The sequence below is a fragment of the Chelmon rostratus genome, chromosome 12 (genome assembly GCF_017976325.1).
Source record: "Chelmon rostratus isolate fCheRos1 chromosome 12, fCheRos1.pri, whole genome shotgun sequence".
In the NCBI taxonomy this organism is placed as follows: domain Eukaryota; kingdom Metazoa; phylum Chordata; class Actinopteri; order Chaetodontiformes; family Chaetodontidae; genus Chelmon; species Chelmon rostratus.
In genome coordinates this window covers 10,748,794-10,774,965 of record NC_055669.1, presented here as the reverse complement: position 1 = coordinate 10,774,965, position 26,172 = coordinate 10,748,794, and the positions used below count along the sequence as shown (strand labels likewise).

The 26,172-nt window shown below is 45.2% G+C and overlaps 2 protein-coding genes across 3 annotated transcripts; one reads left to right on the top strand and one right to left on the bottom strand.

Annotated features, from left to right (window-relative positions):
• Positions 1-368: 368 nt before the first annotated feature.
• Positions 369-11,006, top strand: LOC121615271 (neurabin-1-like). The gene is made up of 18 exons (XM_041949551.1): positions 369-2,252; positions 2,844-3,030; positions 3,215-3,338; positions 3,435-3,539; positions 5,131-5,221; positions 5,316-5,462; positions 5,616-5,669; positions 6,170-6,270; positions 6,444-6,572; positions 6,715-6,811; positions 6,900-6,963; positions 7,142-7,278; positions 7,359-7,588; positions 7,799-7,864; positions 8,649-8,850; positions 9,064-9,162; positions 9,354-9,542; positions 10,453-11,006. The coding sequence occupies exons 1-18, from the start codon at positions 369-371 to the stop codon at positions 10,699-10,701; spliced, it is 4,155 nt and encodes a 1,384-aa protein (XP_041805485.1). The 3' UTR covers positions 10,702-11,006.
• Positions 11,007-11,185: 179 nt separating this feature from the next.
• LOC121615107 (integrin alpha-6-like) lies at positions 11,186-25,365 on the bottom strand. Of its 2 annotated transcripts, XM_041949290.1 has the most exons (26): positions 25,107-25,365; positions 19,239-19,360; positions 19,038-19,117; positions 18,563-18,824; positions 18,168-18,299; positions 17,816-18,029; positions 17,541-17,734; positions 17,318-17,415; positions 16,919-17,046; positions 16,746-16,835; positions 16,496-16,557; positions 16,195-16,358; positions 15,964-16,107; positions 15,748-15,863; positions 15,439-15,595; positions 15,248-15,331; positions 15,076-15,155; positions 14,808-14,885; positions 14,613-14,715; positions 14,318-14,488; positions 14,059-14,160; positions 13,830-13,940; positions 13,233-13,331; positions 12,907-13,032; positions 12,657-12,735; positions 11,936-12,073 (listed from the first exon to the last, which is right to left on the bottom strand). In XM_041949290.1, the coding sequence occupies exons 1-25, from the start codon at positions 25,280-25,282 to the stop codon at positions 12,667-12,669; spliced, it is 3,162 nt and encodes a 1,053-aa protein (XP_041805224.1). In that variant the 5' UTR covers positions 25,283-25,365; the 3' UTR covers positions 11,936-12,073; positions 12,657-12,666. The 2 variants fall into 2 exon arrangements, with proteins under 2 accessions (XP_041805223.1, XP_041805224.1); XM_041949289.1 differs by lacking the exon at positions 12,657-12,735 and having other exon boundaries at positions 11,186-12,073.
• Between the last annotated feature and the right edge of the window lie 807 nt (positions 25,366-26,172).

Genomic DNA, 26,172 nt, shown 5'->3' with positions numbered 1-26,172 from the left:
TAATGACCCGTTCGGTTGTGCTAGTTCACCTCAGTGAATGTGTTGTGCCTAACCTTTGCTCGAACCACTTTTTCAGGAGACTCTTACTGTGGTGATGATGAATTAATATTTGAAGACCACCTGCTGACAATGAAGTTTCCACACCAAGAGCCTGGTTTTGTCACCTGCTGTCATCAAACAAATGCAGTAACCTCTTAACACACCAGCTCTGTTACCCAGCATATTTATTGCCTTATTGCCACCATTCCACTGTACCAGCAAATCCTCAAACGTTATCTACCTGTTCAACCCTTGCCCAGGTGCTTTCATTAACTGTGAAAAGCTTCCTCCTCAACTCCTCCACAGTTTTTCTCACGTCAGAGAACCAAATGATGCGGACGGACAGCAAAGGCCGAAGTGCCTCCCCTCACAGGATAACCTATAAGACTGACTTCCACGCCATCAAATGTTCATTTGACACTGGGACCACTCTACAACCGGGGACCAAAGCCGCTGCCGCCCAGCGCTCTGCTGTGCACTCAACCAGGCTGCTATCCAGCCTCTCAGATCCCATAATGTCTCACACCAGCACAGGCAGCAGAGGGAGGGTTCGCAGCACCAGGGGGACCAAGATCAGAGACAACATCTTCCTGCAAATGGACAGCCAGCAGCTGAAACAGGATGGTGGTCCAGTGCTGAGTTCTGGCCCCACACCCCTCCTTTCTCCCCATAATCCTAGCCCACAGCTCCAAACGTCACCTTTCTCTGGATCCAGACGTTCAATCGTCAGTTCCTCATCTGTCCCGAGCACTGTGGCCAACAGTTCTACTCCAGCATCTTCTCTGCAAGATAAACTATCGAGGTCTGAGGAGATAGCAGATATCGACAGAGCTGCTCTGGCTCAGAAGTTTTCTGTAACGCGGAGGTTATTTGAGACCAAGGTTACAGAGGTTGAAGGTGGTGGAGGGCAGGTTTTAAAAGGTATTACCAGCAGGGGAAGCAAGGGGATGGCAGATGGGCAGGGAGAAGAGGAAGAGGGGAGAGGAGGTGTCAGCCAGGTGGAAAAATGGGAAGAGACAAGTGGGAAAAGTAAGCATCCAGAGGAGGATAGCTTTGATAGAGACAAATCCATAAACCCACCCATCATAAATATTTCCTCACCACAGCCGCCTGCACAGGCCTTGCTGACAAGGCACCCTAAATCTCCTGTATCAGATGGCCCGAGTGAAGCATCCAATACGTCTCCTTCCTATCTTGACAAACAAGGTCAAAGCACAGGATCACAAACCAACAAAGAAAGGCCTGAGAGCGCAACTCTTGAGCTCTGCTTGACCCCAGAGGAACCGGTGAGGGCAGAACTAGTTGACTTAAAGAACGAGTCGTCGGAAAGTGATGAGAATGAAGAAGAGAAGGGGCGGAAAGAGGCTGAAAACTGGCTTAAGGATGAGTGGGAAAAGTATACAAAGAAAGTAGCAGGAGAAAGTGAGCAGGATCTAGTGGATGATGTTTTTGAAGGGCCCTGCATGGAAACAAGGCCATATGAGCTGGAAAACAGAGTGGACATTAGATCAGGGGGTGGCAGGCCAGTCGTTCCCTCAGAAGAATACCAGAGGGAGTTATCAGCCAGTATGTCATGTAAAAGAGAGACCAAGGATGACGGGGAAGGTGGAGAAGACAAGTATCGGCAGGTGACTGAACAATGGGAGGGGCAGAGAAGTCATTTGATTGCACTGGCTGAGAAGTCGACAGAAAAGGGGGAGTATGGGGAGAAAAAGACAGATGAAGGAGTGGAAGAAAGTGCTGGAAGGACAGAGAGAGGCATGATGCAGGAGGATGATACTGACAAGAAAGATACATTGTGCAGTGTGGGAAAGAAGAAAGAATGGAAACAAAGTCAAGAGGGGGAAAGAATTGAAGAGGAGGAGAAAAGTGAGAAAGAAGAGCTGCAAGAGGAGCATGTCAATGAGGAGGTCAAGCGTGAGGAGTGCAGAGAGGACGGTGATGGGAAAGATCATGCAGGAGGGGGCAAAGAGGACCAGCCAGAATCTGCAGCTGCCTGTGGGATTGAGAACGAGGCCTTTGTGTACGAGCAGGAGTCCCAGACTCATTCAGTGTCACCAAGGCAGGAATGGGAGAACTCTACACCTGGAGGAAATCAGCTGTTATCGGAATATGAGGAAATTCCTGGTGTGCCTGAAGTGGACGATCAGGAGGATGAGGATGCAGCGGAAGTTGTAAAGAGAAAGGTCAGGTTCTCCTCAGCACCAATCAAGGTAAGGAAACCTTTAGGAAAAAATAATACAAGTGCAGGCTTTCAGCACTCGTTATTCACTTCACTGACAGCTGCAGGGTCACTTATCTCTACGTTCATGCATTTTACGGGAGCTCTTCATCGTAGATTTGTGTGACTGTCAGTTCAAGCTGGTGTTCGAATCTATATAAGGGAAGTGTCAGCCCCAAAGCCATGTTTCTAATCCATTAGAGGAGGAGGAGGAAAGGCAAGATCCCACATGCTTCATTCTGTCAGCTCAGAGGTGCCTTGATGTAACAGCACAGAAAACATTCCTGTGGGTGTGTGTGGCATTCGTCTGGCTCAGTTCATAACAAAGTAAAGTTGTAGCGGTCAGTGTAATATCAGTAATTGACACATGGAAGTTGGGTGTATTTACTGAGATTTTTTTGCAATCCTCTAATTATGCTTGTGCAGTTTGCTCAAGTCGTCCTGATTCTCTCCCTCTGACACATCTGCCAACATAATCAGTTTCTTGTTGTGTCAATAGCTAAGTCGCTGAGCCTAAATTTGACATCGGTGTTAACATGAGCTGCGGCCGGACTTAAACCGTAAATTGAATGCTGTCTTTCAGGTGTTCTGCACTTATTCCAACGCAGAGTACGACAGACACAATGAGGATATTGACCCCGTGTCCGCCTCAGCTGAGTATGAGCTGGAGAAGAGAGTGGATAGGATGGACGTGTTTCCAGTGGAGATAGAAAAGGGTGTGTATCCACATCAGAGTGCAGAAGCAAAGAAAAACGTAACAAATCCTGTATTATCGCGGCTGACATGTAATAGGTTAAAAAGCAGAATTATCATAATAATCTCAGCTTCTGCTCTGACTTCACGCACCACGTTTTCCCTCTATTCACTACATACTTTTTGCTTCATTACAGTCCAGCTGTCTTCTTCTGACTAATGCTGTTAACTTGAGGTTAAATTCCTAATTTCTTTTCCCTCCAGGCGACGACGGTCTGGGCATCAGTATCATAGGTATGGGTGTAGGTGCCGACCAGGGACTGGAAAAACTGGGAATCTTCGTCAAGACAATCACTGAAGGAGGAGCAACACAGAAGGATGGAAGGTACAATTAACAGCAGTCTCTTGTTAGCTGGGCATTCAATGTGGCTCCGATAAGATGAGATCTTCTTTTGTCTCTGTGTGTGTTTGTGTGTGTTAGGATTCAGGTGAATGACCAGATAGTGGATGTGGATGGGGTGAGTTTGGTTGGAGTCTCCCAGCTGTTCGCAGCCACAGTCCTCAAGAACACGTCAGGCCTCGTCAAGTAAGTCGTCGCGTCTCAGTGCGATGTTGCTGCGCTGTTGCATCTTTCCCACTATTTGTATGCATTGCTGCTAGTTTGGGCGAACAACAGAGTGTGAAGTCTTTGTCGTTAGTGATTCAGAGGCTTGATATCACAACGATTGATTTGTCAGTTTGAAAAAACAGCCCATCTGATCAGGAACAGAGTCAGACTTCTAAATGTTTGTTACATAATTGAAGTTATTTAAAGATGAAACAGTGCTAGAAAGGAAAATATAACTTATCACCCCCCAGATGGTGTTTTTAAAAGACCATACTAGTGCTTTTAATCAATTGGGGGCCAGCCGTGGCCTAGAGGTTGGAGAAGCGGCTTGTGACCGGAGGGTCGCCAGTTCGATTCCCCCAACTGGACTGGCAGAGAAACTTGGGTGTGGTGGAGTATTCACTCCATTAGCCGGCTGATGTGCCCTTGAGCAAGGCACTTAACCCCCCAATATGCTCTCCGGGCGCCTGATGCGGCATCCCACTGCTCCTGTGTGGTTCACTGCATGTTGCATGTGCATGTGTGTGTTTCAGTAAATCAGCGATGGGATGAAATGCAGAGACTAATTTCCCAGTTTGGGATTACTAGAGTGAATAAAATTAAAAAATTAAAATAAAAAAAAACATCCAGGAAGTGTTAGCCTGTCAGCTAAAGCATTTAGTGTTTCGATTGCCTGCCAGCTTTTCAGATAGAACACACCTGTGGAACACCTGAGGTTGTAGGTTCGGATGCCAGCCGGCAAACCTTTTAAAGCGACAAACGACCACATTAATTTCCTCTTCATGAAGTCCACATAAGCTTTTCTTTGTCCACTGAGCTGATTTTTCTGAAATAGGTTTTCAGTAGCATAACTTGTGAGTGAGATGTTTTTTAGCAATGCCTCCAGAATTAGTGTCTTTAAACGCACCAACATTGAGAGAATATTAAACGCAGTCTGTGCTTGCTAGCTGTATTATTGTGCACTGACGACAAACTGCACAATAAGCTTTTTAACACAGAAGGCATTTTGACACATCACAGCAGGAAAAGCACAGGTGCAACTACCAAAATGAATGATGGCTAAATTCAATTTAGCTGCTTCATTTTTCAGGTCGTGGTGTCATGCTGCCTCACTGCCACATATGCTATCGTCAATTTGATTAGTAACGCCTGTGTTTTACCTGCTATGACAAGTCACACAGGTTCCTAACTAAAGTGGCAGCCATGATAAGAGCTGTTTGAATTCTCTAAATGCTGAGGAAAGGCACCTCAGTGCTTCCTTTCTTAACTTTCTTAACTCCGAAAGGAAGGAGATGATGTGGTCCCACAATTCCTTGCAGCAGCAATCCGACATCATTACGGAGCCTAGTGTAGTTTCAGTGTAAGTGTGTCAGATTCTCTCAGCACCGTCAGTCTGTTCCTAAGTCCTGATGAATCCTTCTTGCGACTTTCCTTCACCTCATGACGTTTGCCATCGAGGTCAAGGAAAGGTGTTTAGGATAAGACAGTGTAATTTCTTCTAAAATGTCTGCCGTGAAACAGGCTGTGGTGATAGCTCACAGCTTATATTGGTGTCTCTCTTCGGATGCAGGTTTTTGATTGGCAGAGAGAAGGAGGGGGTGGAGAGCGAGGTCGCCCGACTGATCAATGAAAGCCTGGAAATGGATAAAACATCCAGGAAGGTGTGTTTTCTAAAACAAGGGTGAAGTTTCAGCCCTGTTAACGATTCCACATGGTTTGATTGTCCTGTTTTCCACGTGTGTTTTATATATGAAGAGCGGAAGAGCAGGCGGAGATGAATATAATGATAGTAGCATGTCGGAGAGGGGCTCAGTGGCTGAGGAAGAGGAGGAAGACGAGGAGGAGGATGTGTCTGTTCTTTCCAGCCTGGACAACTACCAGCTCTGCCTCAAATACCAGCAGGTACTTTACATTTCCCACTTTCCATCCTACAAAAATATTACCACCCTTGCTTGTAATGTAAAACTATTAAAAGTGCATCCCCTGTTGTATAGCTTGTAATATACCAAAACAGATCCATGGATATTTTGTTTTCCACCCTGTCTGTCTTTGTAGCTTCATTTAAAACTACGAAGCAGAGCAGCCCAGCTTCACCATGCTAGAGAAAAGGTAGGTCACTCGGCTGAGATTGAGATCTCTCTCTCTCTCTCTCTCACACACTCACACACACACACACACGTACAAACCAATAACTGTACTCACATTAATACACTACCTTTGCGTCCATATTTGGAACAGTCTGACCCATTTAACTGTGTGTGAGATGGCTCGGTGCAGAGTTACTAGGACACGGGCGGCGTTCCAACACTTCTCCACGTCAGCAACGCTTTTCTGCCTTTGCCTTGAAGTAATCACCGCTGTGACATAACTGGGTTGGCGAACGCAAATCTGGCTTTCTTCTGTCCCGCTGTGTTAGATCAGTGAGCGCTTCATTTGTTGTATCAAAACTCGTGAAGTAAGAGGATTGAAAAAATACACGGTTTTGCCAACTCTAAAAATGTGTGACGTTACAACAGAGGGACTTTTCTTCCCCCCTTGTGGATATGCCATTTATCACATGCATTCATAAAAGTGTATATAATCTACTCTTGTGCTGTATGTCTGCCAAGTTGAAGGCATGGGAGGAGCAGCAGGCCTGTTGGGAGAGCCAGAAGAATGAGTTGGAGCAAAGAGTGGAGGATGGAGAGGAGAAAGCTGACAAACTAGACAAGTACAATGCTATAGACTGTATTCTGCATACATACCATAGAAATGCATTTTGCCATATATGCAAAGATCAAGTGGGAGCCGAAAGCCTGTAAAAGGATAATCATGCTCAGAAACATTATGAAGACTATAATGATGGTTAAGAGGGTGTTTAACGCCCCTCACTCTTTTTATCAGGTATTGGCAAGAGGCCCAGACGCTGTGCAGGGTTGTGAGCCAGCGACTGGCTGATGCCCAGAGCCAATCAGAGAGCTTGGAGATCAAATACAGCAAGGCCAAGAGACTGGTCAGAGAATACCAGAGCAGGTATTGATCTAATCCACCCAGTCGAGTTATTTCCCTGACAATGTGGAGCATCACACACACACACATCACAAATTACTACTAATTACCACACTACTATTAGGAGTGTATTTTGTTTGTAAGCTGGTAAAATTATCCCCCTCAGAGAGGAGGAGAGGGAGAAAAGAGAAGCCGATTTGAGGACAGAAATGGAGGAGAGAGAGAGGCTGCACAAAGAGACAGTCGAAAGACTGCAAATCCAGGTGAGAGGACACTTGTAATGTATGGACGGATTTACTTGACTGTGCCTGCCATTTCTCTGTAGTCATTGTTCCACACTGTTTATCACAGATAGCACAGCTGGAGGGGAAAGCGCCACAAAGACAGAACCACTCTGTGGACTCTCCATACACAGGTAAGAGCTGAATTACTGTGACGGTAGCGCGTGCTGTTCATGTGACCGTACATCTCTTAGACTTTGTGTCGCTGCCGGCAACTTCAAAACCATTTCATATACATATACATCAAATACATAAATAAAATTCATAAAAATGTGCTTTTTGACTGAGCAAAATGAATTGTTTGTGTCTCAGGTCCAGACTGGAATATTCCAGTTCCTGATACAGAACGTCTAGACTCCAGCGCCCACATAGCCAGAGCTCAGCTGGCCCAGAAATCCAAGCGCCACCCGCCCTCGCGAGACAAACTCAGAGAGAGCTTCAGGAAACAGGTAGGAGACGGAGCCGTGAAACTCAAACTCTGTTTGCTGTTTTGTGAAGCTTAACAGGCGCCTCCACGTGTTGTGTTTAGGAAGACGAAGCTCAGAAACACCAGGAGAGCCAGTCGCTGTCTGCTCCCACAGCGGTACAAAAGAGCAGCAGAAGTGACCTGTCCAGCACCTCGTCTCTCTCTGCTCTCAGTCCTCAACCCCCCACCAGCTCCAACTTCACCCCTCCCATCTACATCACCAACACCGTCACTCCCTCACCGTGCAAGTCCTCCGCATCCAGAAAGTCCAAAAGGAAATTTCCCGACTTCAGGTGCAGGATCTCTGTCTCACGTGTCTCAGATTTTTGGATCATGATATGTCAAAACATAGTAGTTTATAGATTCCCTCTCTGCTATAGGCAGAATTTCTGCTCATTTGCCACAGGGGCTGGCTGAGTAGGGACACTGACCCGGCCATTTTGCTGGTGGTCTACTTTTTCCTGATCCCTTTATTGATTAGAATTTTCTTCTGTTTTTTTTAGTGGCCTTCGCAAGTCCCTCAGCAAAAGGAGAAGTGAGAAACACCGCAAAAGGTCTATAAATAACAGGTATGGTATCACATGCACACTAACACAAAACAAAAATACCAAAATGAGCAATTAACATTAAGTTTCATGACTTTCATGTGATATCGCTGTAAGTAGAAAGCATTTAGTACTGATGACTTGCACGCTACCACTCCTGATGGTAATAAAGTATCACCTGCTTTTATGCACATTTCTAATTAAAAAAAACAGGAAATGTCCAACAAAAAGGAGAAAAAAGCTCCTTGGAACTACATAAAAGAAATTAGCCTCAAACATGTCTGAGATGTTAATTAAATACATACTGTACCCGCCAAAAGTTTGGACACACCTTCTCATTCAGTGGTTTTTCTGCATTGTAGATTAATACTGAAGGCGTCAAAACTTTGAAGTAAGACACATGGAATTATGTAGTAAGCAATAAAAGCGTAAACTAAGCAAAATCTATTTTATATTTTTAATTCTTCAAAGTAGCTTCACTCCGCAGTCCACCTCATCCCGAACCTGAGCTGGGTTTAGGGCAGGTGGTTGTGGAGACCAGGTCATCTGATGCAGCGCTGCGTCACTCTCCTTGCTCAGATAGCCCTCACATAGCCTGGAGGACTCATCTGGTTCACACCTTCTCCATTCGTGGGGTGGTCCTCATGAGAGCCAGTTTTATCAGAGCGTTGCATCTGCACTGCTGACATAATTTCACATGTGTTATTTCTTACTGTTGACGTCTGCAGTACGAACGTATGATGTAGAAAAATAGAGAATGAACATTTGAAAGAAACTTTTGACTGGTGCTGTAACTGTTTATTAGCAGAGGGTCGTGTGGTGACCTGGTGGATGAGCCCACGGGAGTTTCTCCGTCAGGCTCAGTCACCTCCATGCCTTCTTGCCTGCCCTTTCCCTGGTTTGGAGAGCGAGGGAGGGAAAAAGAAGAGGCCGAGAGAGGCAGGGAGAGGCTTCGATCCGTGTCCAGCAGCAGTTTACCGTACCTGACGACCACAGGTAGACGAGATCAGGTAAGAAAAGCTGGACTGTGTGAATTTGTGTGAACATGTAGTTGGACTAACAAGGATATAAATTAGGCTCTCTGCATGCCATCCTCCTCCTCTGTCTGAGCTTTCTGATATCTCACAAACAGAAATCCTTTCTAATATAAACACACGCGCGTGGGTTCGCATGCAACACGTGTGAAGCACCGTACGTAGGCAGCCCTTTTCTCTTGCTTCCAGAGTATTGGTTCTCCAGTGTGCAGCTCCAGCATGGTGGGTCATGTCTCTGATCTGTCACTCTCTGGACACTCTCACACTTTCACCTTTTCCTCCACTGAGGTGAGTCTGTCCTTCCCTCCCTTTTTTCTGGCCTTTTTTTCCTTACTACTTCCCCCGTGGCACGCTCCTTGTCCAATTGTTCTTTTTCCCAAGTCTGCTCTCGTCTTTAATTACAGTCTCCTCTCATTTCCTTCCCTCTCTTCTCCCTCGCTCCGTCTGCGTCTTGCATATTGTCTCTGGTGTCCTGTCAGACGTTGGACGATGACCCAGTTCCCACCAATAACAACAACCAGTGGCAAAGTCGGCCCGTCTTGGAGTGGAACAACCAGCAGGTGTGTCTGTGGTTAATCGCCATGAGCATGGACCAGTACGCGCCTGAGTTCGCTGCCAGAGGTGTGGATGGGACGCAGCTGCTCAGCATGGACAGCGAGAAACTCAAGGTGAACAATTAAGATTAATCCAAAAAATCATTGTGGTAGGCACAGGATACACTGATTCTGATACATTTTATGACATTGAATTAAACTGTATTCTCATATATACACATTTTAAACTATTTAAATATGCTTAATCTCAAGACTTCAACTAATTGATCAAAGTCATGTTGGTTTAATTATTCCTAATTGAACTAATTCATGAGTAGGGGTCCGACTATCAAATAGCCAATGTGATTATACTGTGATTAAAGTTTTATTATTTAATTTTTTAAACTCTAATAACACTGCCATCCTCAGACTGACAGTTTTTGCCCTTATTCTGTATTTTTAGTTCATTTATTTCAGTTATTTCTTTCGTCTTTTTTGTTGTTTACTAATCTATGCTTGTGTAGATGAGTGTATGTTGTTATTGTATTAAGATGTTACAAAAAATGTGACAAGGACATATTGGCTGAACATTTTTTTTTTAAACAAGGACAACAAGGATCCCTTTAAAACCGGTTATTTAGAGAGCTGTTTCCAGGAGCTGTGCTGAGTGGGGCATTTCAGTTAAAAAATACACTTGTCTGTGCTCCTTCGTGGGCAAAGTATGCAAGTCCACACTGTCTCTACATTATCATCATAACTTTGCTACATTTTCTTAATTATCCATCAACATGTATTATATGGTGATGCTATTTAATCAGTGATAAGATAATATACAGTAAGCCATGCCCATATATTGACAAGGCTCTACTGGTGATAACTACCTCAGTGAGGCTGCATCAGTCCCTTTTAATGGGGTTAAACCACTTTTGTTTCCAATTATGACACTATTTAATCCAGTAAAATGAAAAAAATTTGAATCTGGTTTTGTATCATATGTTTACATTCACATGCGTCTTCCCGCTGTTTCTCTTTCCTCTGCTGTCAGGCTCTGGGGGTGTGCAGCCATAGCGACCGCTCTGCCCTCAAGAAGAAGCTGAAGGAGATAAAGAAAAGTGAGGAAAAGGGGCAGAGGAAAGGAGAGAGGAAGTTGAAAGAGGAAAAGGAGAAAGAGAAGAACGCGATTTTGGATAAGGAGAGCGAAGAAAAAGAGAAGGCGATGATGATGATCATCGAGAAATCAGCGAAAGACGCCAGACGCAGTGGCAAAACTGTAAGAACCGAGTCACTCCTGTAAAGGTGATGTCAGAGATGCGCCACCAGCATGAGTGTTTGCAGTGTAACACACACAAAAATGCACTTGAACCAGTCTCTATGTAGTTGATAGAAACAGCTAGATCCACTGCAAACATCCTCTATTGTTCACATCTTGATAGTCATCGTTTAGGATCCAGAACACTTGCTGGTTTTTAATGGACACACAGATCTTTGGACCAGAGAGGCTGACTCCAGCACTAAAGTTCACTCTCACAGCAGACACGCATCTCTCAGTGTATGTCCAGTGAAATGTGTGACAATTTACTGTTTTACAGTGATTTTTTTTTTTTTTAAATCATGGACCTTAAATTATCCTTAGAATGATTTTAATATTTAATGATGGTATTTGCTGTAAATGCTTTTTTTATGTACAAATAAATAATGCTTTAAACTTCTTCCTGATACCCTTTATAGACTAATTAATTTATCCTTGAATAACCACACACAGAGCACTTGGATGTAACAACATTTAGACATTTTTATTCAAGAAATTCTTTGCTCGCTCTGCTATTTTACAGCCAGTGAATAAAAGGTGGATTATGCAGAGGCTTGGTTGTGTATTTGCAAACCGAGTGCTCGACAAATGCGAGATAAGTCGCTGTTCCTCCATCACGTACGACCTGAGGCACCTTGAGCATGAAAAATGCTGACTGATCAGCAAGTTAAGGCAGATGCAAAGTAGAAATGCTAAAAAATGGGGGAAATGCATTTTAGTTTAAAAAACAAAAAACACCAAAGTCGCCAGTCTTTGCATTGCATGGCTCTTTGGCCTGTAGGGCACGTAACATAAAGTACTCCTCACAAAGAATAAATACAAACAATTCTGCAAAACATTCAGAAAAATGTACAAAAAACATATAAACACTCCCTCCCTCCCCCAGTCAACACTGTGTATGTAGTAAATGTACAAAACGAGCTCTGACAGACAGTAGCAGTGCAGGACCACCTCCCACACTGCAACTGTCCTTCTCCAGTGATTCATACAGACTTTGTCCAAGATCGGTTCAGCCCCTGAAGCAGAATGTTTGATCAAGTATTTAGTCTTACAAAGTTTTTTTTTTTCAAATGATTTTTGTCTCTATTTACAGTCCACGCTGCGTAAAGACGAGGCAGGAAAAAAAACGGTGATATTGGGAGTTTTATCAGTAAGCAACAGGAATCTGTGTGGGGTGGGATCTCATTGGCTGTTAAGAATAATGCTCTTTGTCATGCCATGTTGTCATCCAGGGCTTCTTTTCCAGGTTTTCCCAGTTACCATTCCCAGGGTTCACTGCTCTCTCCTCCCGTTTGATCCGAACAGCGTTGTAACTGGGAACCTTGTCTTCATATTTGGCTCGCTTAAAAAAGCCACACTGTAGAGAAGAGTGGGAAAGCAATCAGAGTTTTGTTTGGGGAAAAGTATATTTTCAGACATTCAGAGAAAGCAAAGGGGGACGATGATACATTTAATGTCATCAGTCCGTTTCAAAGGGAAGAACCAAGATTCAGTGAATCCATTCAGAGGTGTAGACAAGCCATCTGCACTCCTCTTAAAGACAGGAAGCATGTTCTAATGCCTCTGTTTTTAAATGTAGCCAGAAAGAAACCTGCAGACCAAGTGACTGCATGTGCAACAGCAACAAAAGAAACTGGAAACAGAGGAAATGAGAAAATCAGACAGATGCAGAAGAGCCCCCCGTGGTGATCCTGTCACTGCTATCAGCCATCACATCCCCTTGCCATGCAGGTAAACTGAAACGATCCACACAGAATCATGTGTGCAAACCTTTTCGGCATTGACTCCTTGCAGAATTAATCAGTCAGCTTTTATAGTAGCATTCATATCACAGTATGAGAACTGCCCACTGCCTGCCTCATACCAGAAAGCAGCACTTCTGAAGCAAAAAAGGAGCAAAGAAAACGCTTCACCCATTCATAGCAGGCGGGTAATTTTACCCTCTCTTTTTTATGCATTTGATGTCAGTCTCTCTTTTTCTGATGGGTCCTCTTTATTCTTTTTCCCAAAGACTCCACACTGAGGAGAGGCAAATTGTTAGAAAATGTGTATGTGCTGTTAATGTACACCTACATTTGATCTGGAAATTGTGCTTTACAGACTTTTTTCAGTTGAAACCAGGAACATGTAGATGTGCTTGCATGTGTTTTAATTAGCTGGCGCAGGGTGTGGCCCAGTCCCTTGCCCTACCTTCCAGAGAAGGAAAGCCAGCAGGGCCAGCAACAGCAGCCCGAGCAGGACGGACAGCACGATGATCCACCATGGCACTCCTCCATACTGGGCTGCACGCCTCTCTGGGAACACCGTCAGTCTCACCTGGGGAACACAAAGACAGCGGCAGAACATCAGCATTAAGACCTCTGGATCAGAGCGTCAGCTACACTTTCAAATGTCCCCTTATTCTCTCTGTTTATATGGTTCACAAGCTCAGGCTTTCCATGTTCACACACTACACTGACATCATTTAACTGCCATGTCACGCAATAATCATGCCCCCTTATTGGGCCACATGTTACCTGTGTCTCAGCGTTTTGCAGCACTGTGTTCTTTGTTGTGCTATCAACATGCAGAGAGGCCCTCACTATCACCTCCACATGGTGTAACTTGGAATAATCCTGTTCAAAGACAAGAAGAGAAGATCAAGTTTAGAATAATGAAATGAAGACAAAAAAAAACTTCAATTGCAATTTCTGCCCCTTTAACTAAAAACATATTATATTATATTATATTTTAAACGTGATAGTCTGCGTGCGAGGCAGCCTATGAAGCTAGACAGCTGTTTTTCATTCAATAATTCTTATTCTTACTCTTGTACATTCCTCTGTAACACTCTAAGAGCCCAGTAACAGCTTTCAGTGCAATGACTACAATATGTGAATATGTGATGGTGTTAATGAGCATTTATGGAACTGATGGCTTTTAATAAGCCATTTTTATTGGAGTTTCACACTTTTCTGGAATTGGGTTGTTCAATATATAAGTTCAGCTTGTTAAAAAGCATTTGAGAAATTCCTTTACTTTTACTTCTCAGGGCAGTGAAGCTGATTCTCACCACAGAGTTGCTACCCGTCTCAAATCCGGCCCAAAAAGTTGATTAAAACAAGCTGTGTTACCTCTATGAAGGTGCCGTTCCAGAGGCGAGAGTTGAGAGTGATGACTGCATTACTGTCCAGGCCCCGCAGGGGGCACTTTATCCTCACACATTTTGCCCCGTTGTCACAGGACTGTCAAAGTAAAAGAGAGCACAAAGTTACTACAGCATTCCTTTTACAACTGGTTGCGAAGGCACATAAAATATAGTGATATAAAACAAAAGAATAGAACCAGGCAGTGTGGTATTACCAGAGTTTTAGATTTCCTTTTGTCAGTTGAACGTAAAATAGTGCCCTCCTCACTTCCCTGGGTGTTATCTGCTGCTCTTCTCGTCCTGGAGTTACTTGGTTCCTTAAGGCAGAGAGGAAGAGGTACATCCAACTATAAAATTTACCTCAACTTCTTTGTCTAAATAAATATGAATCAATATATGTAAAACAGTCCACTTTACTAAACTATCCATGCAGACAGAGGGACCACCACACCTGAATGTGATGTTTTTACTGACCTTGTTAAGAGGGTTGATCTCCCCTTTAGGAGAGCACTCTATATGGTCCACTCCAGTGGAGGTGATCTTCATCAGGTAGAGCAGCCACTTCCCCTGCTCCGTCTCCTTTGGCCAGTCGATGTCGAGGGTGGCGGTGCCGAAGTCTGTCAGGCGCTTTCCCAGATTGATGATCTGCAAATCAAGACAGAAACGGCGTTCCACCTCCATCTCACTCGAGCACATGTACACACAGAACGCCGGAAACGTGTTAACGGCACAGAGGAGAACGAGCCAATCTGAGCTTCCCTGTACTCACTCTGAACTGGTGTGTGATGGCGCTGCCAATTTCACTCTCACTCTTCATGGCCGCCTCACCTTTGACCTCTCCTGTGAAGTAGACCTGAGATGGCTGGGCTTGTCTGGAAAGACAGAGAAGCACAGTTAGTAGTATGAATCTAAACATACATGTGTGCTTTTTGGGTTGTGACCGAGTGTGTGTGTGTGTTCTTACCCTGATACAGACAGCTGCAACATGATGGCCACCTTTGCCTTCGCTTTAACAGGGGCTATTTTCTGCTGGTCGCTCGTACTGTTGGATCAGAGGATACACACAGGTCAAGTCAGATGAACTACAAATGTTAATGCATATTGAAGATACGGCCCAGGAGCGCATCTTCAGAAGATCAAGACCACTGTCAAACCATCCATCAATTCAAAATCAATCATCTAACTTCTTAAAAGGTGTAAATCAATGTTATTAAGCCGTTAGATATACTTACGTCTCAAGCTGAAGATCAATCTCCAGTTCAGTAGTGTTGAGAGAGATGCCTGATGTACCCAGGATGATGTAGAAGGTCGTCTATGTGCACAAATGCAGAGGCAATACATAAATATCAACAGTAGCACCTGTGCAGAGGTGGCAGACGGCGCCAACAGGAGATTTTCTCTCACCTCTGAGTCTCGTTTGAAGGGGTTTCCAATCTCACAATCAGCCTGGGAACCATTTTTATTGGCTACACAGGTTACATGCCGCTCCTGAAATCAATAACAAAATCAAGTCAGGGCCGCAAAGTGGTATGTGTGTGTGTTCAATGTGTTTGTGTGTGTGAGAGAGGGAGACGGAGAGAGAAAGACAGGCTCACAGTTGGTGGAACGCGGAACGCAGAGTAGGTAACAGAGCGTGGGAAGGAGGCGAGCACAGAGGCTTCGTACGCATCATCTCCGTTCAGATTGGTTACTTTGACCTCCAGGGCGATGTCCTTTTGGTTGCTGAGCGAGATCACCGGCACGCCGTTCTCCCTTTAAACAGACAGCAGTTGTGAGCCAGTGTGTTGCTGAGTGGCCGTGTGTGCACAGTCTTAAGGAACCAGGCTTAGAAGCCCCAATAAAGGTAATGGTGTTATGAAAACAGGTGTGTGTGTGTGTGTGCGTGTGTGTGCGTGCGCTCTTACAGTCCTAATGGAGTGAATGTGTCTTCGTCAGTTGTCCTGTAGCCGTAGCGATATTTCACCTGCAAGTTGCTCTGACAAACATTGTCACTGCCACATCCTTCCTTCAGGAAATGCACCTAAAACCAGATTACACGGACACAGTCGGAACATCAGCACATCTCCTGCGTGTCTATAAAGTCTTTCAGCGTGTTCCTACGTTGAGTCGCACACACACACCTCTGATCGAGTCGTCATGGGCTCATTGGCGTCCAGGACGGGTGGCAGCTGAGGAGTTGAGCTCTGTCTGCGCTTGCGTTTGGCGTCCTGGATCTCCACTGACACTTCGATGGGGATCCCGCGCAGCTTGTCTTTGATATTTTCCTGCAGAGTGAGGACGCCACACAACATGACGGGCCAGCCACAATGCACGCTCATCAACACAGAGGAATTTCCAGAGAGAGCGCCTACCTTTATGGCGAGCTGACGTGTAACGCACTGTTTCTGTCCTTTGCTGTTCAAGGTGATGGTCCCTTTGGATTCGTAGCTCTGCTCATTGGCCTCGGAGAAGGTGGCCCTGGGGATAAGACCGTTCTTTGTGCGGTCACTGTCGGCCTCGAGGGTGTACGCCACCGCTAGACGGGACAGAGACGGAGACATAAGACAGAGGAGACTGACATTTTTTGGCTACACATGATACAGGCATATTTTTGACAGGCTGACAGGCTGTGTGGTTCAGAGTGTTAATGAATGAAAAGACGGCTCAGCTTACTCAGACTGGGAGAGTAGCTCTTGGGGTTGGCGGTGTAGGTGAAGCATGCCTCAACACTCAAGCTGGAGACATAATGCAGTTTATCCACAGTCAGACAGAGTACTGGCACAGTGATTTTTCACAGTTTGATGAATGTCCATAAATGAATCAAAGCATCTCATGAACATAATAATATTAAACTGGATCTCTCATCTTTTTCGCCATGAATACAATTGTTCATATTTGAAGCAACAGTAAAAAAAACAGGTACCAGAAGGTGTTGCCACAGTTCTTTTTGGTGAGGTCGATTTCCTTCGGTGAGAACTTGATTTCCTTCTTGATGTTGATAACTGGACGGGCTCTGGGAGGACAAGACTCGGTGAGCAACTCTATGACCATGAGACCGGAGAGAGTACATGGAGACAAGTGTACCAGTTTTCTCACCTGTAGACAAAGACGGCGTCAGAGAGGGATCCCACAGCCAGGTCAGGGTATGAGTTCCTATCCAGGTCCATGTTGCCTGCCAAAGAGTAGCCAAAAAGCCGGACTCCTAAAGGCTGGCCGGACAGAACCTGCAGCAAGGGAAGCACACATTTTCATTACAGCCACTTACTGTAAAGCATGACAGAGACTGAGAAGTCAAACCTGGTGTGACCCAGAACAAAGAAACTTCCATCCAAACCAACTATCCTAACTTTAAGATACAAACATCACACATTTGGACAAAATCTATGACTATGACAGCTGAATCTATGATCTATGACAGCCTCCCTACCTCCCAAAACAAGGCTGCAGCAACTGTTGACAAGGTGAAGTTAGCTATTCCATCAGTTTATTACATACCTGTGCAGCTTTCTTCGAGCTGAGACCTGTGGCTGATCCATGGTAGATGTAAACAGTCCCTGCACCACCATCCGTATAAGGAGCCCCCACAGCAAAATCTGACCACAAGAACAACCACAGAGATTTATAACGTGGCTATACAGGAACATTTCATTCAAGAACCGGCGTGAAGAATAGTAGTACATTATGTATGCACACACACGCACAAACATTGGAGCCTCACCATGGTAACCATCCTGATTGATGTCTCCCAAGTTTTCCACAGCCAGGCCAAACATGGAGTCCTGAGGTCCATCGATTCTGGTGGGCATGACTTTGTTCCACTTTCCGGCTTTGTTGACGAAGACGTAGACGGCTCCTCCAATTACTCCTTCCTTCTCAAAGTACTGAGGTGCCCCCACCACTATGTCCTGCCAGCTGACAAACGCAAGCGGAACTTGTTCATGAGCATGCAGTAATAGCAATAGCACAGTTGTGTTATCACGCTGTGCCACTCACCCGTCCTTGTTAAGATCCAGCACGGCCAGATCGTAGCCGAAAGACGAGGCCAGCCCTTCCCCTTCCAGGGTGTACTCTTCCAGCAGGATGTTGCTAGTGTCCGCGCCCTTCTTAAGCAGCACCACCGCCCCGCTGAGGTTCGCTCGCGGAGCTCCCGCCACCACTGTCAGCTGGCCCTTCTTGGTCAGACTCTTCCCCGAGTCCAGGGAGAAGCCTGAGAGACAGAGACAAAATAATAGTCAGATAGTCCAGGCCAGTCAGGTACGCTTTTCTGTGACAGGAGAGCAAGTGAAGTGATTAAATAAGTCTAAGACTGGCAATGAACGGACGAAGAGAGCGAGCGGCGATTTACCAAGGTAGCTGTTTGCAGGAGCAGGAACCAGGTCAGGGTTCTTTTCGCTCTCATCTCCCACCTCAAAAGGACCATCGTCATAGATGCCCATCTCTAAGAAGGTGTCGTTCTTTTGTTCCAAGCGTACCACACCTGGAGGAGGGGAGGCCAGTTAAGGCAGGAGAGATGAGGCTTGCAACAAAGGGATGACAAACCCATGACACAATAATCCAATTGGCAGTAATGTTGAACACATGACTGAAAGAAGCACCACTGGCAAATCCCCCTTTAAATGAAAAATCATAAATCATACACGAAATGTGATAACGAAGCACACATGCAGGTCAGTTCTTCTTTCATAGCTTACTTTGAACATCTATGCAAACTAGCTGTGACATCCACACGCACTCGGCTACCTTTCCAGTTGTAAGCTCCCGGGGCCCCAAAGATGAGGTAGTGGAAGTCCTTGTCGAACCTGGCAGAGAGGCCCTGCTGGCAGGAGCCAAACATCTCGTGGCCTCTGGGCCGGCTCTCGCAGAAATGCCAGCTGCCTCCATCCTCACTTGAAGACGGGTTGATAGTCAAGTCCTGACTCAGCACGTAGCAGCGGCCGATAATGTCCCGGGATTCAATGGGTGTGTTCACATTGCTCCGGCGCTGGTAGCGGTGGGCGCAGGTCTAACAGGGACACAGAAAACATGTATCAATTCATCTGCCAATAGTTCAGTCCATAAAATATCAGTCTAAAACAAGAAGATGTTCACTTTACAATGACATAAAACAGAAAAAGCAGCTAATCCTCACACAGCAGCAAGCAGATCATCTTTGGGCATTAGTGCCAAAATGTTCAATTTCAAAGTCAGGGTCAGATACAAAGACACACACTCTTACCATAATCTTGCCTCCTGGTCCCTGACTGCTGACTGACACTCCCATCCACTGGTTCTCTTTGCTTTCTCTGGCTGTATCCTCTGCACAGAGACAGGGACCAAAATAGACACAAAGAGGTTATTGTGACTGAAATATTAGAATAAAATGTCTGAAATAGCCAAAAACATGTGGGAAGTGCACAGGTGTGAGCAGATATCTCACCGCTATCGTCAAAAATAACCCTGGAGCAATCAGGTGAGCTCATGTCACAGCTGTACAGTCCTCCTGTCACTTTAGCCTTTTGACCACTCAAGGCTTTTGCTCTCGGGGCACCAACCAGCAGCCTGCAACACACAAACGACTCCATTAAGACATACGCAAATCGACCGTCATCTGCAATCCAGCATCCGGACATTTCTTCCACTCAGACATTATATTATCATACATTCCAGTCTACTGTGTCACACAGCAGAACCGTATTCACACACACACACACACAGACACAAACACATCCCCCACCAAACTGATGTTCCATGTCTTCATGGTCCCGCTGAGTCAAAGACCCCTTTCAAACGCCCGCTGTGGTTGACTGAGCCAGGCTTTCTATCTCTTTCCACACACGCACACATGCACACACGCACACAGGCTGCCTTTGTGGAGCAAGGACAAGGGCAAATGTCACACCCAAGTCTTGGCGATTGGCACCCAGTTCCCAGGGTTCCCTGCAGAGTGAATCAAACAAGTCAAGGATGGCGTCTTTCGAGCTGATGCTTTGTGGAGGTTTACAGTAGAGCCCAGCGCACATACACACTGTCAACACACCGGCCTCTCTGCCTGCATGTTCCAGCAGCTCTCTCTGGTTTGCTTTGTCTGTCCGATGACCTCCAGAGTTAATGTTGAACAGCACACTGTCTTCACCAGATGAGATTAAGCGAAGCCATTTTTAGCTAGAACACAAAGCATTCTCAGATACACACACACACTTGCCATCTGGGAGGGAATTCACAGAGACATATAGTCAGAGTGAAGAGGCCTAATGTGATCAGCATGTCTGCAGCGTAGACCTCACTAGTCAACACTCGCTGCATGTGGGGGAAGACTTCAAACTACAAAGCTGACTTTTTCAGACGAGCATAAATCAGGAATATTGACTTCAGCGGGTGTGATGATGAGCAAAGGACGATAAATCTGGTTATATGACACACAAAAATATGGCTTCGTTAAAACTGTTCACAAAGTTGGTCACAGTCTGACAATGCTGGCCTTATGAGATGGTTTAAATGTAATGAAATACTGGGAAATTATGAAGAACTGCCTCTAAAAATGCATTAAGACAAGTCATCACAACAGAAACAGACTCCTTCTGCAATGATGGACAAGTGCGCACTGTTTATCCCGTTTTAACCACTGGATTGGTTTGGCCTCATTTCAGAAACCAGAGCACTATAATTTGTGCAGTCATCCCACCCAACAAGTGTCCTATCCAGCCTTTGTTTAAACTACGAGGGACACTTGACATTTGATACCACACATTTTGAAGTCAACTCTCCACCTCTACGCGCACACACCTACCCAACAGAAAACACATCTTCACACCCAGAGCAACTGTCCGAGCATGTGCTCGACGGCTGAGCCAGATTCGGACGAGTCATCGCTTCCAAAGAGACGATTCGTGACTACCAGCGAATCCCAAGTGGGCACATCTCCACCCCCGTCATCCTCCGAGACACAGGAAGTCAGGAGAATGGACGGAAAGTGATCTGCCGAGACACAGTGGGACTCTGGGAAATGGGATCACTGGGTCTGGGGTCTCTGCTGCGTTAATAGAGAGTGGATGCTGCCGTTCCTGCTTTTACATAATCACACGGTGATGCTCATTCGAGGTCTCGTTCAGCTGTTTCCTTTGGGCACAATGCAGCCAACAAAAGCAAATAAAATTAAGACATAATGATATAAAACTCATTATGTTAGTGATTATTTGAACAATTGATTGATTGAACAATGATTTAGACAGCAGAAGGAGCAGGCAGAGCATTTGCTGACATATGATCCAAATTAAATTAAATTAAAAAAAGCCCCAATAGACACATGTTATCTTTATGGCTACACACTTTTATTGTTTTTTGCCATTGAAGTGCTGACGTGACGTGTCCGGGAGAAACACAGCGATAAGGCTGAGTGGCTGGTCCACTGACAGAGAGCCAGCTGTTTATCTAATCATTCACCACCAGCAGAGGAAGCCCCAACACACGGGCTTAGTCTACAGGAAGGACAAAGACAAACAGAGAGCGAGAGTGTGTGTATGTGTGTGTGTGTGTGTGTGTGTGTGTGTGTGTGTGTGTGAATGTGTGTTTGGGTAAAAGTGTTCAATGACTCCCAAAACAGAAGCACACATACTGGCAGCAACACTTGAACTGCCCTTGCGCAGCACAGGGCGACACCCCGCTGAGAGAGGTGTGTCGATTTATCTAACAGCAGCAAACTGGCTGCCCAGCCGGGGCACAGCCTGTTGCTTAGCGACAGCCAGTGCCGCCCTATCAAACAGAGGCGTTCGCCTCCAAATGGGCTGCAGATCCAGAGGTTCATGTCATGTGTTACCCAACTTCTGCCTCCATGTGTCTGCCAGGATGGAGCCCGCTGACTCCGACTGCTTTAATAACGGCTTCTATTTGGTGCCCAGATGTAAAACTGATTTATGTTCCTCTCCACAGGCTTTCGGCCATCGCTCTCTGCCTTTGATGGTGCTTAACCTCAACTCACCTGAAGGGAAGAGAAAGGGGCAGCCTGACTCTCATACACAGACCATATACACTCACACACAAAGCTGACTTAAGTACTCAACTCTACAGTCGTCCTGTCTCCTACATCATAGGAATCCAAACCCAGCATGACATTGACATTACTATTTAACATGCCAGCATGCCTCGCTCCCCTCTCTCTCACTGCATGTCTCTATATATCCTTTACTCTTTGTGCTACATTTATCCATTTCTCCAGAGCCAGTTTATTTCTCAAAAGAACACACACACACACACACACACACACACACATGCATTTACTTTCTCCCACACATTTCTCACACTCAATCCAAGCTCTTAAACTTCCTTCAACTCTCACTCTCTGTCTCCTCCTCCCTCTTCATGCATTTTGTGCTTTCCCTCTTGATTTTATTATACAGACGGCTCCGTCTGGCAATTATGACCAACCATGGAATGCTGCACACACACACACATGCGCACACACTGTCACACATGCATATGCACAATCCCATCGGGTCCTGCCCTCTCCTGCAGGTACATGCAACACTCGTGCCTGTAGGGCATGAAAGACACAGGAAGATATAAGACGAAATAAAAGTTGGCAGGCTGGCTAGGAAAGGACTGTGACTCACAGTGCAAACCCAGCAGTGAGGATACACATGTGGGGGCGCAAAAGCACACGTACACCGCCATGTTAATGTAACGTACGTTATTGAACTCTTACAGGAAAAGAAAATCACTGTCAGCATAAAAAATCTACCTCTTCTCTTCTTTGCCTCAGGTTAGGAATGTGTCAAGCTGCACACTGAGCTCTCTGACACTCGTCCAAGTGACTGACAACAAGGCAACGCCTCAGTACTCAGCCACAGCATGCATCAGCACCATTAAAACACACACACACGCACTCATCCATACACGCACATGCATCCACAGGCAATGCACAAATGCATGTGCATACACACGAACGCGCAGTCCACAGTGAGAGCACATTCCACCTCTGTAACAGCACTATGAGCACCATCGCTTATAAATCAAACATGGCTTCCTGCTCGAACATGCACACACACCTTCCAACTTGTGTTGCGAGGGAGCACGCACAAACTGCTGATGTCTCAAGCTCACCTGCTTCTATCCTGATACAGGACAAGGCTGTATTTTAAAAGTCGTGTGCAACAAACTGTTACAGTATGTGGAATACAATTGTATTTAGATGACAGATTATGGCAAATAGCTCTGCATCAAGGGAAATAACCCGCCTGAAAACATGCCTGAGGTTACATCTCTCAAAAATAAGCATTAGAGCTCAAATAACATTTTTTTTTCATTGTAGATAAATCTGCCAATGATTCTATCCATTAATCAGTTACTAGTTTAATCCAGAAAATATCAGACAGTAATGAAAAATGTACATCACTATTTCCCAGAGGCACAATTGACATGTCAAAACTGTACTCTCAAAGGTATTCAGTTTACTATCATAGACGTGGAGGGACACCAGCATATCTTCACATTTAAAAAGATGAAACAAGCAAATGTTTGCTTTGTTTTTGCTTAAAAATTAGTGAATGAATATTACAGACAAATTATTCTGCTGATCTACTGCTCCATTAATCGCCTAATTGCTTCAGTAGTTGACACCTCCACACACGGCTCAGTCTATATTATAAACACGAGTATCTGTTGTTTTTGAGTTCACAGAATCCAACTGTGTTCTGTCTCCTTGAATGTAATTTTACAACCTGAAGCAGTGGGACTTTGCGGTGGCTCTGGTCTCGTGCTGATCACCATGTGTCTTTCATTTAGACACAGCCTAAAACTAGGACACGAACTGCCACAGTGTGTGTGTGTGTGTGTGTGAATGTGCAGCAGTAGTAGAAGTGTGTAAATAAGTTTAACCTCTGTGGCCAAGGCTGAAAATCTCTGGATGCTTGCTAATCCTGACCCATGATAGTTCAGGGTAATCTTGCGGTGGTTAAACACACTGCGGTGACCCCCTCGTGCATTAGCTATACAAACACAAACCACTACTTGGAGTTCAGCTTCAACCCTTCTATTAACTAGTTACAAGACAGAAAAACCTCTTTATGGACCAATTCTGAGTAAACAGCCAGTTAACAGTAGTAGTTTATCAGATTGTAATCCCTACTAGAGGCACTCATCATTTTTTGGGTGACTTCTCCTATAGTAGTGACAGGGGTGGAATACAACTGTACATTTACTCAGGCACTGTCCTTAAGTAGATATTTTAGGTACTTGTACTTCACCTGAATATTTCCATTTCAGGCTACTTCATACAAAATATTGTACTTTTACTCTACTATATATCTAACAGCTATAGTTAGCTACTAGTTACTTTACCTAATTTAATTAAGATTTCATATACAAAACATATGAGTTTACAAAATATTTTGCATTGCTATAAATTAAATTGTATATACACAAGTTAAAATCAGATATACCTAAATCAAATACAACATTAAATTGTATTTTTTTATCATTACTCCATCAGCAACAATAGTCCAATCATATAATAGATAATAATACAACTCTCAAAGGGCCTGTTTTCTGCATGCAGTGTTTTTGACAGTGTTTTTTACCCCTAATGGAAAATACAGGCACACATCTCTACTTCTAGCTGCTCCATTATACTCTAACAGATTCTCAGATTAAAGAATTTGACTGCTCTGATCTCAGGTCAGCTAATATTCAGGCTGTTCAGCCCAGTGACCACATGATGGCAGTTAGCCTTTATGCACCATGACAAATCCCTCTGAATCAATGCCCGTAAAAGCGCCAACAATGATTCATTGAGATGTTTGGACCTGGATGCCCAAGCTCAGTTAAAACCAACTTTGGGAGAAAGTCAGAGGAGAGAGAGAGGTGGGCACGCGCTGTGGCGTGCACGTGAACACAAATCTACTGCGGAGGTCCAATAAAAACTCACAAATAAGTAACCTGGAAGTCAGGACTGAGCAAAGATTAACAAGCCGCAGGCCTGAGGTTTACCTCACAGCAGGTGTTTGAGTTACTGGACGTTCCAGAAGGAAGCTGAGGAAAATGGAGGGCTGAGATTTAGTGGAAAAATCGTCCAGGCCGCTGGTTTGAAGCTACCTGCGACACAGCCCACCTGGGCATTCCGTTAGCTTCACTGCTGTCTCCTAAAAGTGGGATTTTTCAACTCCCGCGGCGGCTCCGACGCTGCTGTGACATTTTAATTACATGGTTACAGGAGTTATTTTAATGACATGCACAGCGTGTTCCCGAGGACGACGCAGAAGTAAGTGCGCTGCCTCCGAGCTGTGGAGCAAAAAGTTTTTCGAGAGGCTCTTACATTCTCTTGTCCACCGGATCGAGCTGCCGGTGCATGGCGAGAGAGAAGCCGAACAGGCTGCCCGGATCCCCGCTCTTCCGCAGGACGTTCTCGCTGTCCAGGTTGAAAGCGGACAGTCGTCCGCATCCCAGGAGAAAGACGGCCAGCCACAGTCGGCAGGTGATCCTGTCCGCCATCAGCTGTAATCACACGCAAAACTCCCTTAAACTGGTGAGAGGTGAGTCCTCAGTGGGTGAGGTGCAGAGTGCGAATGAGTGACTGCTGCTGCTGGAGGGTTTGAATGTTGTCCACTTTACTTGCTGCTGCCCCTCCCACTGGCCTTTCCTGGCACACACACACACACACACACACACACACACACACCACCCTACCACACCTCAAACTGCTTAGAAATCTAACTTATATTGTCAAATGCATTTTAATTGGAACAGATCAATCCCCTCTCAAACTGTTCAGCAGATCAATTCTTATTGATGCCTGAGGCTTAGTCCAAACACATTTGCAGCAATAAAGCAGTGCTTTGGGCTACACTGGCAGCAGATCTCGAAGCATAACGCTATAATAAAGACTTGAGTTAAACTCCCTTGGAAACAGGCGTAAACAAACATATCCTAAGTCCCACAAGAGGGAAAATATTGGCGAGATACCCAGTGACATGGGAGAGTCATCTGCACGCTCACAGTAAATTGTGTTTACTGACATCCTTGCAGTTAAAAAGGAGAAGCAGAGACAATAGGCTGGGAGAGAGAAGAGGGAGAGTCATGGTGGCACAGTAGTTAGTGTTGGGTGATCAGTAAAGGCAACAGCAGCAATAAAATGGCCATGTGGGAGAGACAGATGGAAACAGAGAAGCAAATACATGATTCTGGGCATAAAGGAATAGAAGAAATAAAGATATACAGCAACTAGTGTGTCTACTGTGCACTAGATGGCCTCTACAAGCCACAGCCCAGAAATCCAAAACTAGAAATTAGTCAGAATTTGGGATTACAATCCTTTCTCCCTCAGATCCTGACATGTTATCACCACAGGGCCTGTGTGCTCCGCAGTGACCGATTAGATGAGT